The sequence below is a fragment of the Hyperoodon ampullatus genome (genome assembly GCF_949752795.1).
Source record: "Hyperoodon ampullatus genome assembly, chromosome: 16".
Lineage (NCBI taxonomy): Eukaryota > Metazoa > Chordata > Mammalia > Artiodactyla > Ziphiidae > Hyperoodon > Hyperoodon ampullatus.
Genome location: NC_136929.1, coordinates 11,407,647 through 11,427,279, shown reverse-complemented (window position 1 = coordinate 11,427,279; position 19,633 = coordinate 11,407,647). Strand labels below are relative to the sequence as shown.

The 19,633-nt window shown below is 42.4% G+C and overlaps 1 protein-coding gene across 1 annotated transcript in view; it reads left to right on the top strand.

Annotated features, from left to right (window-relative positions):
• Nucleotides 1–405: 405 nt before the first annotated feature.
• The window catches only part of CLYBL (citramalyl-CoA lyase), a 227,471-nt gene continuing 208,243 nt past the window's right edge, over nt 406–19,633 (top strand). The window contains exon 1 of the mRNA XM_079721574.1: nt 406–485. Within this exon, the coding sequence (XP_079577700.1) occupies nt 424–485 (62 nt within the window). The 5' untranslated portion in view covers nt 406–423. The remainder of the gene's footprint in view (nt 486–19,633) is intronic.

Here is a 19,633-nt window from a genome sequence, read left to right as displayed (position 1 = left end):
CACACGGTGAGACCCACAATCTTTGTTAGGTATAGTATTTAAACTAAAACAGCAAAGAAATCCCTAGAAAATCTGGCCACGTCTGGCTGGGAAAATGCAAGGTCTCTCAAAACCCGCCCTAAAAACCCAGAAGCAGGGGAAGGGTTGGATTCAGTCACCCAAAAATCCACCCACTCGGACTCTCTGCTCTGCCTCGCGTTTGAGAGTCACTCAGACCCTCAAACTACGGTCTGCAAGTTCTGACAGCCGGAGGGGGCAGGTGCGCAAAGAGCAGGGGGGCGCGGCTTGCGGGGACGGGGCGGGGCGTGGAGACACGGGCTCTGGGCAGAACGTACGCGGGACGCTGCGGCGTGGGGGCGTGGCGAAAGGGGCGGGACGAAGCGGAGACGGACAGGGCGGAGGCGGGGCCCGCGCGCAGACAAGATGGCGCTGCGTCTGCTGAGGAGAGCGCCGCGCGGAGCGGCGGCAGCGGCGCTGTCGAGGCTGTGAGTGCAGGTCCCCAGTCCCCCGCCACCCGGCCAGGCTCGCCGTGGGTCGGTACCCGGCTCAGCGCCGCGCAGGCGCGGCCTCCTCGCCCACTGGCGGGAACTCCCGCCGGCTGGGAGCATCGTGCGCCTCCCGCGCTCGCGGGCTCGACCTCTGCCAAGGTCGCCGACACCCCGCGAGGGTCGCCCCACACTGTCCGTGCCTCCCTGTGGGAGGGCCCTTGCTTGGGCCGGGAAAATGGGTACAAGCGTTGGCTCTCTGAGACCCAGCAAACAAAACTAGCGTCCCCACACGTGGAAACCGTGAACGTATGCGTGTTTTATAAAAGGGGGCTTGGAGTCAGCCTCTCAGAGGATGCTGAGAGGCGGCTCGCCTCCACTGTTGTTGGGCACAGTGGTTCCCAAACTGTCTGGTCTCAGGACCCCTTTACAGACTGAGAAGTTATTGAGGACCCCGAAGAGCTTTTGCTTGTATCTGTTGATTTTAACGGTATGAGGAATTAAAACAAAAATTTAAAATATTCATTTAAAAATAAGAAATCCATTCAAATTTAACGCAAATTGCATCTTTACTGAAATAACTATTTTTTAAAAAGTGTCATGGTTTTTATATGTTTGAAAATCTCTTCAGTTTAATTAAGGACCATTGGAGTCTCATATCAGCTGTCTTGGAGGAAGTTTACCAAGAAATTCCAGGCTCATGCACAGTCTATTTGGAAAAGGGAAGACCTGGCAGACCCTCTCAAAGGGTCTCAGGGCACCCCGCCCCCGCCCCCAGGTGTCCTCAGATCACACTTTGAGAACCGCTGGTTGAGACTTGCTTGTTTGCCAACTACATGCACGTACGGTATCTCATTCTGTTCGCCAATCACCATGTGAAGAAGCTGGGTGAGTCGTTCATAAAGATGAGGAAACTGAGGCTCGGAGAGGCTAAGTGACTCTCAAAGCAGAGAATGGCAGAGTTGGGTTCAGAAACCAAGTCAGTGGCTCCTGGTCTGGAACTTCTTTACATCTGCTTGCTCGGTGCTTCCTGACTCACCGGTGTCCCATACCAGGACCCACCTGGTTTTATGCATCCCACCTTCCCATTTCCTACATCTGGGCCTGGTAATGTCCCTGGACACCGGAGCTCACCCTGGAGCCAGAGGAGCCCCTGAAGGGGTGTACCCCGACCCTTCCAGAAAGTCCTTTCCTGGCCTGTGAAGGGGCCAGCTTCTGTGGCCTGTTCTACAATGGGTCAAGTGACCACACCCAGTCACCTACTTCTGAGGCTCTTGGGGCTCAGCTCATAATGCTTGTCGTCTCCCTTAGCACACTGGCTCATTCTCAGCCCACCTACACACCCCACCAAGGCCATGGCAGCAGGCTTTCATGCAGGGTCCTTCCCAGAGCCTACACCCCAAGTTAAATCCTGTGGGTCCTGGCGCCTTCAGGACACGTGGGGATGGGAAAAGTCAATGTGCCCAAGGTCAACTTAGAAAAGTCTGCCTAGACATGCCTTAACTTCTATCCCAGTTGTGTTGCACTTCAGCTTCAGGCCAGTGGACTGGCTTCTGTTGGCTTTTTCCTTCTGTTTTTAGAGTATCAGCAACATTGCTGATAGGCAGGTGCTGAAACCTCTTCCCGACCCTCCGACATTTGCTCTCTTGCTGTCCCTGATGCTTCCCCGCCTATCCTGTCTCCAGCCTTGCAGCTCTCTGTTGCCACTTCTCAGTTTATATAAATACCCTGTCCTCAAGTTGGGGGAACATAACTGCCTACAGGTAGGGGTGCTATTGCTACGGATGTCTTTTAAATCCTCAAAGAAATATGTGTGAATAGTAACCCATGCATATATACACATCTAGAAATATTTCTGATGTAACCATCTGTATCTATATATATTAAGCTAAACATGAGTTCATATTGTCTCCAATTCTAATCCATTACCACATGAATCATTCTAGCCTCTTCACCTTGCTTGTTTGTAAATTTTCACTCCCCCAGTGAGAAACCTGGCTCCCACCATGCGCCATCCAGTTACTCAGTTATTCAGTTTCAGCATACACATGTAGCAGTATCTGACTTGTTAGACCATACTCCATGGGAAAAAAGCTTTTTCAACTAGAGTACAGTGCTTAGGTGTAGTTCCTTTCCCTTTAGTCTTATAGGTTCCACTCATTTCCACAGTTACTTAGGTTAGCACCTTTTTCTTCCATCCCCTTCAGTGAAGTTGTTTCATGTATTCATCATACAGTAAGACTGTCTTTTCCCTTTTCTCGTCTAGTTGCACTAGCTAGTGGTTTTAGTAGCATGTTAAATAGGAGTGATGAGAGGGGGCATTCTTGCCTTGTTCCCAATCTTAGGGAAAGCATCCAGTTTCCACTGTTAAGTCTGATGTTAGTTGTAGGTGTTTTGTAGAACTTTTTTATTCCCTATTTACTGAGGTTTTTTGTTTTTTGTTTTTTGTTTTTAACATGAATCAGTGTTGAATTTTGTCAGGTTCTTTTTCTGTAATCAATTGATATGATCATATGATTTTTCTTCTTTAGCCTGTTGATGTGGCAGATACATTAATTGATTTCTGAATATTGGACCAGCCTTGTATACCTGGCATAAATCCCACTTAGTCATGGCATATAATTCTTTTTATACATTGTTGGATTTGATTTGCAAATATTTTTTGAGGGTTTTACATCTGTATTCATGAGCGACATTGGTCTGTACTTTTCCTTTCTTGTAATGTGTTTATTTGGTATTGCTTTCTATATGTCTCATGTCTTTTTTGTTCCTCTTTTCCTTTTCTACTGCTTTCTTTTGCATTAAGTGAATATTTTCTTATGTAATACTTTTTATTTCTTTAATGATTTTTCCACTATTTTTTTTTTTAGTGGTTGCTCTAAGGCTTACCATATGCCTCTTTTAAAAAAAATTGTGGTAAAATATGTATAACATAAACTTTGCCATCTTAACCATTTTGAGTGTACAGTTTAGTGGCATTATCATATTCACTATCCCCCTGATTTTTTCGTCACTCCAAACAGAAACTCTGTACCCATTAAGCAATAACTCCTCCCTCCTAGCACCTGGTATTCTCTAATCTACTTTATGTGTCTCTGAATTTGCCTATTTTAGGTATTTCATGGAAGTGGAATCATGCAATATTTGTCCTTTTGTTTCTGGCTTATTTCACTTAGCATAATGTTTTCAAGAGTCTTCCATGGTGTAGCATGTATTAGAACTCCATTCCTTCCTATGGCTGGGTGTTTCATTGTATGTATAATATGTTACCATATACATCTTAACTTACCAGAATCTACTTTTGATTTATACTAACTTAATTCCAGAAGATGGGGAAATGTTATATCTATATAGTTCTATTCCGTTTTCTTCTTTTTTACGATATTATTGTTATACATATTATATTTATATATGTTACAAATCCAGTGATACTTTGTTGTAGTTATCATTTTTTTAAACATTTTTATTGGAGTATAATTGCTTTACATTTTTGTGTTAGTTTCTGCTGTATAACAGAAACAGCTAAAGTGAATCAGCTACATGTATATATATATCCCCATATCCCCTCTCTCTTGCGTCTCCCTCCCACCCTCCCTATCCCACCCCTCTAGGTGGTCACAAAGCACCGAGCTGGTCTCCCTGTGCTATGCGGCTGCTTCCCACTAGCTGTCTGTTTTACATTTGGTAGTGTATATATGTCAGTGCTACTCTCTCACTTCATCCCAGCTTACACTTCCCCCTCCCTGTGTCCTCAAGTCCATTCCCTACATCTGCGTCTTTTTTCCTGTCCTGTCCCTAGGTTCTTCAGAACCTTTTTTTTTTTTTTTTTTTTAGATTCCATATATATGTGTTAGCATCGGGTATTTGTTTTTCTCTTTCTGACTTACTTCACTCTGTATAACAGACTCTAGGTCCATCCACCTCACTACAAATAACTCAATTTTGTTTCTTTTTATGGCTGAGTAATATTCCATTGTATGTATGTGCCACATCTTCTTTATCCATTCATCTGTCGACAGACACTTAGGTGGCTTCCATGTCCTGGCTGTTGTAAATAGTGCTGCAATGAACACTGTGGTACGACTCTTTTTGAATTATGGTTTTCTCAGGGTATATGCCCAGTAGTGGGATTGCTGGGTCATATGGTAGTTCTATTTTTAGTTTTTTAAGGAACCTCCATACTGTTCCCCATAGTGGCTGTATCAGTTTACATTCCCACCAACAGTGCAAGAGGGTTCCCTTTTCTCCACTCCCTCTCCGGAATTTATTGTCAGTAGATTTTTTGATGATGGCCGTTCTGACTGGTGTGAGGTGATATCTCATTGTAGTTTTGATTTTCATTTCTGTAATGATTAGTGATGTTGAGCATTCTTTCATGGGTTTGTTGGCAATCTGTATACGTTCTTTGGAGAAATGTCTATTTAGGTCTTCTGCCCATTTTTGGATTGGGTTGTTTGTTTTTTTGATATTGAGCTGCATGAGCTGCTTGTAAATTTTGGAGATTAATCCTTCATCAGTTGCTTCATTTGCAAATATTTTCTCGCATTCTGAGGATTGTCTTTTTTAAGGTTTTCTTTGCTGTACAGAAGCTTTTAAGTTTCATTAGATCCCATTTGTTTATTTTTGTTTTTATTTCCCTTTCTCTAGGAGGTGGGTCAAAAAGGATCTTGCTGTGATTTATGTCACAGAGTGTTCTGCCTATGTTTTCCTCTAAGAGTTTGATAGTGTCTTACATTTAGGTCTTTAATCCATTTTGAGTTTATTTTTGTGTATGGTGTTAGGGAGTGTTCTAATTTCCTTCTTTTACATGTAGCTGTCCAGTTTTCCCAGCACCACTTATTGAAGAGGCTTTTCTCCATTGTATACTCTTGCCTCCTTTATCAAAGATAGGTGACTGTATGTGCATGGGTTTATCTCTGGGCTTTCTATTCTGTTCCATTGATCTATATTTCTGTTTTTGTGCCAGTACCACACTGTCTTGATTACTGTAGCTTTGTAGAATAGTCTAAAGTCAGGGAGCCTGATTCCTCCAGCTCTGTTTTTCTTTCTCAAGATTGCTTTGGCTTATAGTTATCATTTATATAATTTCATGTCTTTTAAAGAAACTAGGAGAAGGAGATGCAAGTACACACACACACACACACACACAAACACACACTTACTTTATAGTATTTGTTATAGTAACCTTCTTATTTACTGTTCCTGGTTCTTTTCAAATGTTCCTGTGGATTTGAGTTACCATCTGGTGCCATTTCTTTAACCCAGTACATCTTTGCTCCTACCCACCTCCTTTGTGCTGTTATTGGCAAATATATTACGTTTCTAAATGTTATAGGCCTAACAATACAATTATATAATTTTTTTTATATAGTTGCTTTTAAAATTAGACAAGAGAAGAAAGGAACAGAAGTATGCATTTAAACAGTGTTTTATAATTACACAGTTACCTTTACCATTGCTCTTTGTGTATGTGTATGAATTTGAATTATTGTTTGGGATTACTTTCAGCCTGAAGAACTTCCATTAGTATTTCTTATAAGGTGGGTCTGCCATCAACTTCCCTACACATGTTCATAGACTTTTAGATTCCCAGGAATATGTCAGAGCTTTTCACACCATATGGATATCTCATTCTCCAGCTTTTCTGTTTAAGCGTTTTTTTAGCCTGTTGTTTACCCCAACTGTTATCTACTATCTCAGGTAGTGATGTTAAATAATTGCTTCTGATGGTTTTTGAAAAATGACTTCGGGGAAAATGCTGTTACCACTGTTCAACTCTGAGTCAGGTCAGTAGGGTCTTCCAGCGAACCACTTGACAGGTCAAGTAGTGGCAGTCTTCTGGGAGTGGAGCTTTGAAAGAGCTCCAGTCCTGCCCTGCCCCCTCCAGTAGCTGCCAGGCTGCTGGTTTTCACTGTAGTTTTAGCTGTTGGTTTTCAAGGCTACCACCAAACTGGGGAAAGGGGTGTTGACCCGAAACAACTAGACTGCCAGATAGTTCTTTAGCAGAAATGGGTTTATTTGGGATCAGCAGAGAATTGCAGTTCAGGGTCAGCAACCATGGCAATACATGTTCAACTTCCTGCATGACAAGGGAAGGAGAATGCTTTTATAGAGAAGGAAAGAAGTTGGGAGGGCCGTAGTAAGCAAAGAGTCCATGGCTTTTCATTTATTGAGTCCTTGGCAGGAAAGAAGAGCAGCCTTCTTCTTCCTCTTGGGCTCTGCAATGGTGCCAGGTCATGAGAGTTCCCCCTTCTGGTTTCCCAACTCTGTGTAATTAAGGTTTCTGTTTAATTAATTTTTCATAGTTCCACCTTTTGATCAAGATTTTTCTCTGAAAGCATTGCTGATCAAGTCAGGTTTTCTCGTTTCAGCAGCTTTTTGTGCTGCAGTGTCTGGAAGGACCTTTCCTACGTATAGTGTTTCATGTTGTAAGGAAAGTGCACAGATTGGGAACCTATTAAGGTCACATTCCAGTAACAAGGAGGGACCGGAGGGGGAACTCTCAGGCACTTTTTATCTGAAGTCTGTGTGTTAACAAGGTCATAGACATTGGAGATCATCTGAAGTGTTATGTCATCAAAGGTTTGGCAACAAACTTTCAAAAGGCCTGGTACAGATTTCTTGGGAAAGCTGTCTGATCAGTTAGCATCTGCTTCAATTCTGGGAAATCTTTACTTTCAGGTCACCAGGTGACATTCGGTTCCAGTCAGAATTTGGTGCTTTCTTTAGGTGTGTCACATGAATACAGGAGTCTGTTTCTTGGGGTTTGGTGGCACAAGGGCTGGTTAACAGTATTTGATAGGGGTCTTTCCAGTGAGATTGAAGAGAGTTCTTCTGGAGGTGTCTTTTCCAATAGATGAAATCTCCAGTTTGCAATGTGTGATGCTTAAGGTCTTCATTTCCTGAGGGCACACTGTGAAAAGATTGCTCTACCAAAACATGGTTACTTTTTTTTTTTTTTTTTTTTTTTTTGCGTTACGCGGGCCTCTCACTGCTGTGGCCTCTCCCGTTGCGGAGCACAGGCTCTGGACGCACAGGCTCTGGACGCGCAGGCTCAGCGGCCATGGCTCATGGGCCCAGCCGCTTCACGGCATGTGGGATCTTCCCAGACCGGGGCACGAACCCGTGTCCCCTGCATCGGCAGGCGGACTCTCAACCACTGCGCCACCAGGGAAGCCCAAACATGGTTACTTTTAATAGCACCAGTTAGCCTTTGCAATACTGAAGTGTCTCTCCTTTTGTCAGTTGTGCGTCAAAAGAAGCAGGAGCCAAGTGTATTGGGCATCCTGTGACTATTTCAAAGGGTGAGAGTTTATGAGTTTCAAAAAGGATGGATCTGAGTTTTAGAAGGACCAATGGAAATGCTTTTGGCCAAAGTATTTGGAGGGTCTCTACAAATTTTGCCAATTGAGTCTTAATAATGCTGTTAGTCTGTTTAACTAAACTAGAGGATTGAGGGTCTCAAGTACAGTGAAAGTGTTATAAAACCAGACAAGCAGCACATACTTGTGTAAGTGCCTGGCCAGTAAAAATGGATTCCTCAATCACTATGAAGTTTGAGAGGAGTTCCCTGTCTGCAAGGGAAAGCTTCAGTCCAGTGTGTAAACATATAGGTCATGACTAAAACATAGGTCATGACATATTCCACTAGATGGAATAAATTGTCTAAAATTCATTTGCCAGACCTCAGATGGTTCATTAAACAGTTTAAAATGTCTGGGAGCAATACAAATAGCTTCCCTGGATTGTACTTTGGACAATGGGACAAGTGAGGTAGGCACTTTTTGTGGCCTTCTTAATGTTTCCCCACCAATAATGATTCATGAAGGCTGTCATTTTGTCAGTAGACCAATGGTTTAATGAATGTATGGTGGTGAAGAGTGGGAATTTTAGTGTCTCTGGTAGGACTGGGTTGTTGTTTGGTCCAAACCTGAGCTTTCTCTTTTTATCAAAACAACAATTATTGAATTTCCAATTTTGTTTTTCCTTTTCTGAGGCCAATTGTTGGGCTTCTCTAGCCAGTTTTTCTAAATTATCATTTGGTGAAATATCCCTTTGGATCATGACAGAAGTTTGGATGCTGGTGGTCCTTTTAAAGGCAGCATTCCTTGCAGAATTATCAGCAAAGCGATTTACCCTAGCTTCCAGAGAATCAAGCTTAGAATGTCCCAGAACCTTAGTAATAGCTAAAGCAACTGGTAAGAGTATTGTATTCAATAATTCTTGAACATAGTGGCCATTTAAATTTTTGCTTCCAATGGAAATAGGGAAACCATGTTGCTTCCACAACATTCCAAAATCACGAGTTACTCCAAAAAACATATCTACTATCAGTTTAAATATCGGCAGTTTTATCCTTGGCTAAATCACAAGCACGTGTAAGGGAATATAAGTCAGCCTGTTGGGCCAAAGTAGCCGTAAAGATGCTACCTCAACATCAAAAGGAAGTAGTAATAGCATACCCAGCACAATATTTGCCATCATCACCTTTAAGAAAAAGAACCATCAGTGAACCATGAGAAGTCAGTGTTACCCAATGAAATTTCCTGTAGATCGTTGCGAGGAGTCAGGAGGGGGTCCGTCAGAGTTAAGCAGTGGTGAGGAACTCTTTCCGTGGCGGAGGGGAGAACAGTAGTTGAGTTAAGGTTATTACAGTGTAAAAGAGTTATGTGAGGGGCAGGTCATGAGAGGACTTCAGAGGAGGTGAGATGTCTGGCTGAGAAATGTTGAGTGTGGTGGGAATTCAGGGGAGCTTCTACTGCATGAGGTACAAAAATGGTTAAAGGGGATCCCACAACAATGTTCTTGGTGGTCTTAAGCAAGAGGGCAGTGGCTGTAATGGCTCTAAGGCAAGGGGAGTATCCCTGTGCCACAGGGTCCAGTTGCTGGCTATTATACCTTGTGTGTCCGTGGTGGTCCCCATGTTTTGGGGTGAGTACGCCCAGGGTGTTCCCTTCCTTTTCATATACAGAAAAAGAAAAGGGGACTCTATAATGGGTGTGCCCAAGGGCAGGTGGGTTCATCATACTCTCCTTTAAGGCCTTGAAGTCTGTGTCATTCAGTTCATCCCATAAAAAGGGGTCAGGGTTGTTATTGTTGAGTAAAACATATAGAGGTTTGGCCATAAGAGAGAAATTTGGAATCCCAATTTCGGCAGTAACTAACAAGCCTGAGAAAACCTCGCAGTTGGCACTTAGTTTTGGGTTTGGGGAAACTTAAGATACCATAAAGTCTATCTGGATCTAGGTTTAACCCTTGTTCTGATATCAGATGCCCTAAACATCGAAACTGGGTTTGGGCAAACTGCGGTTTGACAGTAGTCATCACAGTGACCTACCAGGTGAATTAAATGACCCTTTGACATCTTTTATTTGTTCCATCTCTGACGGTACTAGAGCAGTTTCTGGAAACACTGATTGTTTGTCCCCATTGAATCAGCTTCCCTTATGGGCAAAATCTCCAACTGATGTTGGCAAAATTCACAGTGCACCTCCCATCAGAATTCAAATAGACCCCTCAAAATCTCTTCCAGAAAGGTTGGTTAGAGGGCCAGAGTTGCCTAAAGCACTTAAATTTGTAACAGTCTCTTTTTCAGTGTCTTAGCTTTTTACAATAACAGCAGAAAACAGGAGGGTTTTCATTTTCTCTGGGAGCCTTCATTTGCTAGAGCTGAAGATTAAGAATTTTGGTGGTCTTCCTTGGAGGTGACTCATCTAGAGTGGGAAAGATCTGTTTCGCCAGATTAACTAAGTCTGGAATGGACACAGTTTCCCATTCTAACCTGGTCCTTTTTACTTAAAGGGAAAGGTCCCAGTTCAGCCCATTAATAAACATGGAGTTAAAAGCTACGTGGGTGGAATCAACATCTGAAGGAAGACCAGAATTTTCTTTCTTTTTTTTTTTTTTTGCGGTACACGGGCCTCCCACTGTCGCGGCCTCTCCCGCCGCGGAGCACAGGCTCCGGACGCGCAGGCCCAGCGGCCACGGCCCACGGGCCCAGCCGCTCCGTGGCACGTGGGATCCTCCCGGACCGGGGCACGAACCCATGTCCCCCGCATTGGCAGGCAGACTCCCAACCACTGCGCCACCAGGGAAGCCCCAGAATTTTCTTTAAAAGCAATCTGAAGTTGATTGTAATAATCATGAACAGGTTCTCAGATTTTTGTGTGCAAGCCTGAATTTTGTTCCAATGAACAGGCTTTGGAAAAGCCCTAGGGATTGCTTGATGAAGTCATCTCGTGATTGCCTGAGCCTGATTGTATAAGAAGTTAGTGGGCTGGTCTCCCAGTTGTAATTCTAGAGACCTTTCAGGACTTTTCCAGTTAGTGGTTTTCATCCAAAGCTGAGCCTGGCCTTCATCAACAAGCATATGAACCAGCCAATATAAGTCAGGAAAAAACAAGTTGATAAGTTTGAATGACTATATTAAATTCTTCAGCAAACCTGTGAGGATCTTCGGTTACTTTAGGAGAATCTTTGACTACGGCTCGCAGTTCACCTTTAGTCCAGGGAGAATAAGAAATTAAGGATTTAGCCTCTGGACCCTCAGAAGACTTAATTTTAAAAGGATAGGTTCTGACAAGTTCAGAGGAAAAGGGAGTGGGGAGAGTTTCAGAGAAAAGGGGAAGTTTGGCAAGAGAATTAGTATGGGAGGATTGAGGGTATAGAGGAGGCATAGGTGGTGTAGAAGAGAAGGAGGGAGATGGCATCGGAGGTGGAGTCTGAGACAAAGAAGCCCAGGAAGAAGAGCCTGAGACTTCAGCAGCCATTTTATCTTTCTTTAATCCTTTGCCTCAGTTAGTCTTAAAACCTTATTTTAGGGCTTCCCTGGTGGCGCAGTGGTTGAGAGTCCGCCTGCCGATGCAGGGGACACGGGTTCGTGCCCCGGTCTGGGAAGATCCCACATGCCGCGGAGCGGCTGGGCCCGTGAGCCATGGCCGCTGAGCCTGCGCGTCCGGAGCCTGTGCTCCGCAACGGGAGAGGCCACAACAGTGAGAGGCCCGTGTACCGCAAAAAACAAAACAAAACAAAACAAAAAAACCCCTTATTTTACAGAGAGACTATTTTAGATTCCTGATATCATTGGAAAGCCTCAAAATACCAATCGAAATAAGCATTCCACTCAGTTCTGGAAAACTTTGAACTATCGTAGTCCAGTTTGGTTTTAAGGAAATTAAGTTTGAAGATTTCAAAAGTTCCTCATAATGGCTACTGATATTCTAAATTGCCTTTGATCAGGTTGGTAATGTTTTTTCCATAAATGTTTTTGCCTGGAGTTTTCATTGTGGAAAAAATTTTAAACTACAAATTCAATTTCTTTAATAGATAAAAGGCTACTCAGGTTAGCTAATTCTTCTTGAATGAGCATTGGTAGTTTGTGTCTTTCAAAGAGTTTGTCCATTTCATCTAAGTGGTCAAATTCATGGGCATAGAGTTATGATTGTCCCTTATCCTTTTTCTTAGAGCTTTATAGAAGTATAATTTACACACCATAAAATTCATCCTTTGTAAGTGTTAATTAAATAATCATTAGTAAATTTGTAGAGTTGTGCAACCCATCACTACGATCCAGTTTTAGATCACCCCCAAATTTCTGCCATCCCCCAAATTCTCTCGAGCCCATTTGCAATTAACCATCACTCCCACCTCCAGCGCCATCATCCTTTTAATGTTCATATTGTCAGCAGTGACTTGCACTCTTTCCTTGGTATTTGTAATTCTTTTGTCTTTCCTTTTTACTTGGTCAGTCTGGCTAGAGTTTTATCAGTTTATTGATCTTCTTGAACTATCTTTTGGTTTTATAGATTTTTCCTATTTTTTCTGTTTTCTATTTCATTGATTTCTGTTCTTATCTTTATTATTTCCTATCTTCAACTTACTTTGGGTTTAATTTGACCTTTTAATGCCATCCAGATGGAGGATGGAAATGGGAGAAGAAGGATGCAGAGGGGAGAAATTGTAGGGCAGAGAAGAATGAAAGCAGTGAGAGAGAAAGGGAAGAAATCTTTATAGAAAGAATGCTAAAGAGGAGTCAGGGGTTAAAAAGAACTGAGAAATTTTAGAATGATCATTTTGAAAAGAACTCAATCAGAATATGTGTACTTTGTCACTTGAATTGGTATTAAAAGGTCAATGTGAAGTGTTAGGTATTTTCAAATGTTTGTTGACATCTTTAGAAATAGACTTGAGTTGCCCAAATGCATGGTGAGAAGCTAAATGGGATGCTGTAAACAAAAATGATGTTTTTGGTTATGAGGCAGAAAGTAACTTTAAGTAGTCCGGAGAGGTATGGGGACCAACTGTCTCAACTTGCCCAGTACTGTCCTGGTTTTAGCACTGAAGGTCCCACATTCCTGGAAGCCCCTCTGTTCCAGGTAAGCCAGGATGGTTATTTACCCTAGAGATAGAGAAATGAAGGGCTGAAGAATGGAGTAAAGATGATCTAAGATGGTAGACCAGAGATTCGAGAATTGGAGCTAGAGCCTTCTAGAATGGCTTCCTAAAAGAATGGGATGGGAGAGAGTATTCAGAATGCTTTCACGGAGAAAGAAGGGCCTCTGCTAGGAGCGGGGCTGAAGAGAAGAGAAAGACAGAGGAGACTCTGAGGAAATAGGAAATACCATAAAGCGGTATATAGACCAGGAGTAACCTGGAGGCAGGGGACATGCCTGTGGGCTGGACGGAGGAGTTGGTGGGAAATGAGGTAAAACTAGAGCCAAAACTAGTGGGCAGTAGCCAAGCTGGTGAGCAAGAACTATAAGTGGTAGCTAGGCCTGAACTGAAAGACGCAAATGCATGTGGGTGGTGCCTCCTGGAGAAGATGTAGCTGTAGGGAAATGCGCAGCAAGGGGCTGTGTGCCAGCAAGGCTGTGCCAAGCCTGTGGAACAGCATAAGGTTTGCCTGTGGATCCATACCAGCTGTGGAGGGCTTCGACTCCCATTGTACCATTGCCCTGTTAGAGAGTTTCGCTATGCACTAGAACCATCTGTGTGGGCACAGGCTGGGAGGAAGGACATCGGGTAGCCCCAGGGAGAGACCGAGGGTGGGGAGGAAAGGCTGGGACCCGAAGATGAACTGAAAAACCTTTACCCGCTGCTCCCCGGGCCCCATGGATCCAGAAGGGAGTTGAGGACAGTTTCATCACATGTGCTTTTCTCTATTCTTCTCTGAATAACTGTAGCCACAGAAGTCTCTGTCCTCTCAGGGAACTCTCCTGAGTGCTCCTGCTCTGCAGAATGTTTGAGTGGCATAAGCACTTCATTCTTCTAGAAATACTCCATAGTGGTGCATTGAGGATGGCGTATTCTCTGAAATTACATTTGAGGTTAGAAGATGACACATATGCTTGGTTGTAGTTAAGCCTGGTGGAGGACATCATACGTGGTCAATGAGGTAGCATCCAGAGTGGCTGACACCACTCAGCGTTGGCACTTCCCTGAAGTGGTTATTTTCTCCAGTGATGGCTTTGCAACAGCCAAGTTTTGATTGATGTAATTTCTGAAACCAGCCTTTGGTCACAGTTTTCTTAACTAAATGTTACAGTGGCCGCTCTGTAGGAGCTGCCATTTTATACATGACTCCCTGTGGGGAAGTCTGCAGGTGCATGTGGCTACGATTTTAGGAAGACAGGGAGAAGAAAGCTGGGCTCCTTGGGGAGTGGTTATTGGTGGGTTTGATGAATATTCGTACGATTGGAAGAGTTGTTAATTGTAAAAAACAATATGCTTTCTTGCCTCTGAGTGCAACTGGGTTGTGTTCTGTTGTTACATGTTTCTTATTTATTCTCCTATGCATTGCTCATGATCTTGACAGGTTAAGTTTAGAACTTGATTAATCAATAAAGAAAATTTCAAGGAAATAGTATTTGTGTTTTCCTGTAGGTCAGTTGGGTATGAATTTAAATCCATGATAATTCATAAAGGTTTAATTTATTTCATGTTGTTACTTGAATATAGCTTATCAGTTAAATAACTCATTTGAATGATGTAGACAATCAGTGGGCCCCAGAATTGAGATTCCTTCCTTCTTTCTTCTTTCCTTCCTTCCTTCTTTCCCTCCTTTGTCTCATTTCTCCTTCCTTCCTCCCTCCCTGCCTTCCTTCTCCAACTATAAGCCAGACTTAAGATGGCTTTTTATTTAGTTGCTTTGACTTTATGTTTTGGTTAAATTTTAGGATGTTAACCTAATCTCTGAGCATTGATGTTCACTATTGTTCCTCAGCTATCACATATATATTTGTTTGTATATAACCACAGTTATTCATTGGGTTTATTTCCAAGTTGTTGTTTTTTTTTCCCTTGGGAAATGCAGAGATAAATGTCCCTGTATCCAGATCTCTGTGGCTATCCTTACTTAAGTCCTTGGAGGTAATTTTCTATGTGTGAACTTGCTGGGTCAAAGAGTACGGACATTTTAAGCCTTTTGATGCTTGTTGTCAAATTGCCCTCCAGAAATGGTGATAGATACCTGGATTGCAGTATGCCTTTTAGAGGCTTACTTACCTATTTTCCTTGGCGTCAGCAGGCCCATGCACAGTAAAATAAGCACAGACTGTCTTGTCTTGCTGGTCACACAGCTGGCAGTGCCAGGCCTAGAAAGAACCCCATCTCCTGGCTGTCAGCCACTAACGGCTTTTCACTATGTGGCCTCAGCTGTCATACGGACCCAGCCTACAGGTGTTTTCTGTAAACAGCCATGTAATTTTACTTCTACAAGTTCTCTTCAAAACTATGCCACATGTAACGTCTTCCTCTTAGGCTATGAGATTGACAAAAGTGCCTGATTTCATAATAAAGGAATCAAAGCCAATTTCCATGAGAAAGTAAGGATTCCATTTTAATAGTATGCTTGGTATGGGCAGGTCTGTCTGAACTGTTTCCTCATGCTGTATTCTTTTTTTTTCCAATATTTATTTATTTGGTTGCGTGGGGTCTTATTTGTGGCAGGTGGGCTCCTTATTTGTGGCTCTCGGGCTCCTTAATTGTGGCATGTGAACTCTTAGTTGTGGCATGCATGTAGGATCTAGTTCCCTGACCAGGGATCGAACCTAGGCCCCTTGCATTGGGAGCGTGGAGTCTTATCCACTGCGCCACCAGGCAAGTCCCCCATGCTGTATTCTGGCTGAGAAGGCAGAGTGACCAAAGTGCTATGTAAGTATTTGCAGGACACTTTTCAAATATTAATACTCAGAACCCCAGAATACTGAAAAGATTTAAAGACAGCACTTTGTACTTCATTGCCCTCCTTGCCACCCCCAGTGAAATTAGGGTTACAACTTAGTGGTGGACTGTGTTTGCCTTTGAGCTGAAAGTTCTACATTGCTAAAAATTGTATATTGGGACTTCTGTGATGGTGCATGGTTAAGAATCTGCCTGGCAATGAATGCAAGGGACAGAGGTTCGAGCCCTGGTCTGGGAAGATCCCACATGCCACGGAGCACCTAAGCCCACGTGCCACAACTACTGAAGCCCGCACGCCTAGAGCCCATGCTCTGCAGCAAGAGAAGCCACCGCAATGAGAAGCCTGTGCACTGCAACGAAGAGTAGCCCCCGCTCGACGCAACTAGAGAAAGCCCGCGCACAGCAATGAAGACCCAACGCAGCCAAAGATAAATAAATAAAATAAATAAATTTTAAAGAATTGTATATTTTAAAAATATGAACCTTTTTAAAATTTATATGGTCATTTAAAAACATCATTGCATACATATGTATACGTTGTACCACTTTACAAGTAGTGCAGGCTTATTTTAAAGCACTTACACTTGACTTGTCTTCTTACTTACTCTCACAGTATTCTTTGTGAGAAGGATGATATACCCATTTTACTTTTTGGCCAAATACCAAAATTTAGGGGGGGAAAAGGAATCCGTGACACATTAAAAGGATCGTACACCATGATCAAGTGGGGTTTATCCCAAGAATGCAAGGATTCTTCAATATACGCAAATCAATCAATGTGATACACCATATTAACAAATTGAAGGAGAAAAACTATATGTTTATCTCAATAGATGCAGAAAAAGCTTTCAGCAAAATTCAACACCCATTTATTATAAAAACCCTTCAGAAAGTAGGCATAGAGGGAACTTACCTCAATGTAATAAAGGCCATATATGACAAACCCACAGCCAACATCGTTCTCAATGGTGCAAAACTGGAACCATTTCCTCTAAGATCAGGAACAAGACAAGGTTGCCCATTCTCACCACTGTTATTCAACATAGTTTTGGAAGTTTTAGCCACAGCAGTCAGAGAAGAAAAAGAAATAAAAGGAATCCAAATTGGAAAAGAAGAAGTAAAGCTGTCACTGTTTGCAGATGACATGATACTATACATAGAGAATCCTAAAGATGCTACCAGAAAACTACTAGAGCTAATCAATGAATTTGGTAAAGTAGCAGGATACAAAATTAATGCACAGAAATCTCTTGCATTCCTATACACTAATGATGAAACATCTGAAAGAGAAATAAAGGAAACACTCCCATTTACCATTGCAACAAAAAGAATAAAATACCTAGGAATAAACCTACCTAAGGAGACAAAAGATCTGTATGCAGAAAACTATAAGACACTGATGAAAGAAATTAAAGATGATACAAACAGATGGAGAGAGGTACCATGTTCTTGGATTGGAAGAATCAACATTGTGAAAATGACTCTACTACCCAAAGCAATCTACAGATTCAGTGCAATCCCTATCAAACTACCAATGGCATTTTTCACAGAACTGGAACAAAAAATTTCACAATTTGTATGGAAACATAAAAGACCCCAAATAGCCAAAGCAGTCTTGAGAAAGAAAAACGGAACTGGAGGAATCAGGCTCCCAGACTTCAGACTATACTACAAAGCTACAGTCATCAAGACAGTATGGTACTGGCACAAAAACAGAAATATAACTCGATGGAACAGGATAGAAAGCCAGAGATAAACCCACGCACATATGGTCACCTTATTTTTGATATAGGAGGCAAGAATATACAATGGAGAAAAGACAGCCTCTTCAATAAGTGGTGCTGGGAAAACTGGACAGCTGCATGTAAAAGAGTGAAATTAGAACACTCTCTAACACCATACACAAAAATAAACTCAAAATGGATTAAAGACCTAAATGTAAGACACTATCAAACTCTTAGAGGAAAACATAAAACACTCTGTGACACATCACAGCAGATCCTTTTTGACCCACCTCCTAGAGAAATGGAAATAAAAATAAGCAAATGGGACCTAATGAAACTTAAAAGCTTTTGCACAGCAAAGGAAACCATAAACAAGACAAAAAGACAACCCTCAGAATGCGAGAAAATATTTGCAAATGAAGCAACTGACAGGATTAATCTCCAAAATTTACAAGCAGCTAATGCAGCTCAATATCAAAAAAACAAACAACCCAATCCAAAAATGGGCAGAAGACCTAAATAGACATTTCTCCAAAGAAGATACACAGATTGCCAACAAACCCATGAAAGAATGCTCAACATCACTAATCATTACAGAAATGCAAATCAAAACTACAATGAGATATCACCTCACACCAGTCAGAACGGCCATCATCAAAAAAATCTACTGACAATAAATGCCGGAGAGGGAGTGGAGAAAAGGGAACCCTCTTGCACTGTTGGCGGGAATGTAAACTGATACAGCCACTATGGGGAACAGTATGGAGGTTCCTTAAAAAACTAAAAATAGAACTACCATATGATCCAGCAATTCCACTACTGAGCGTATACCCTGAGAAAACCATAATTCAAAAAGAGTCATACCACAGTGTTCATTGCAGCACTATTTACAATAGCCAGGACATGGAAGCTACCTAAGTATCCATCGACAGATGAATGGATAAAGAAGATGTGGCACATACATACAATGGAATATTACTCAGCCATAAAAAGAAACGAAATTGAGTTATTTGTAGTGAGGTGGATGGACCTAGAGTCTGTTATACAGAGTGAAGTAAGTCAGAAAGAGAAAAACAAATACCATATGCTAACACATACATATGGAATCTAAAAAAAAAAAAAAGGTTCTGAAGAACCTAGGGGCAGGACAGGAATAAAGACGCAGATGTAGAGAATGCACTTGAGGACATGGGGAGGGGGAAGGGTAAGCTGGGACGAAGTGAGAGGGTGGCATGGACATATATCCACTACCAAACGTAAAATAGATAGCTAGTGGGAAGCAGCCTCATAGCACAGGGAGATCAGCTCAGTGCTTTGTGACCACCCAGAGGGGTGAGATAAGGAGGGTGGGAGGGAGACGCAAGAGGGAGGGCATATGGGGATATATGTATACATATAGCTGATTCGCTTTGTTATAAAGCAGAAACTAACCACTGTAAAGCAATAATGTTCCAATAAAGATGTTAAAACAAAAAAAAAAGAATCCGTGCCAGATGCTGTTTTCGTACAGAAACACTGGAGGGCGCTCTAGCAATGGAAGATGTCAATTATCTCCTTAGAGGCATGCATCTTAGTAAAAGACAGGAGAATTGGTTTTCCTGTTTGTTTTAACACAAATGAAAGACAGCTAGATGTGAGGGCATATTTCTATACTGACCTAAAAATGGCCCCTTGGACAGTTTATGAGACATTTAAGAAGTAGCTCTGTGCTCTGGGCCTCATTATTACCTCTTCCCTCCTCTAGCCCCTTCCAGGTATACCGGCCTCCTGCTCACGGTTGTGTTCTCAGCCTGCAGCACTCTGTCTCTTTACGTCTGTGCTCAAATGTCACCCATCGGAGAGGTCTTTCCTGACCACGCTGTACAACAAAGCACACACACCCTTAACACACTACACTCGGTACACCTCACTCTGCCTAATGTTTTTTTCCATTGCACTCATTTCCACCTTCCACCTGCCGTATTGTATGTTTATCTATTTATTGGTTGTCTGCACCCCAGCCCCAGCCCCCATATTCATGACAACACGGACTTGGTCTCTTTATCCCATTGCTGTATACCTTGGCCATGAAGCAGTGCCTGGCATGCAGTAAGTGTCCAGTATAGATTTGCTGAATGAAAGATACTGTATCTGGAGATTAGTGCCTTTTTTATTATCATAAAGTATACGTAAATTTACCATTTTAACCACTTTTAAGTATACAGTTCAGTGGCAGTAAGTACATTTACCTTTTTTTACAGCTGT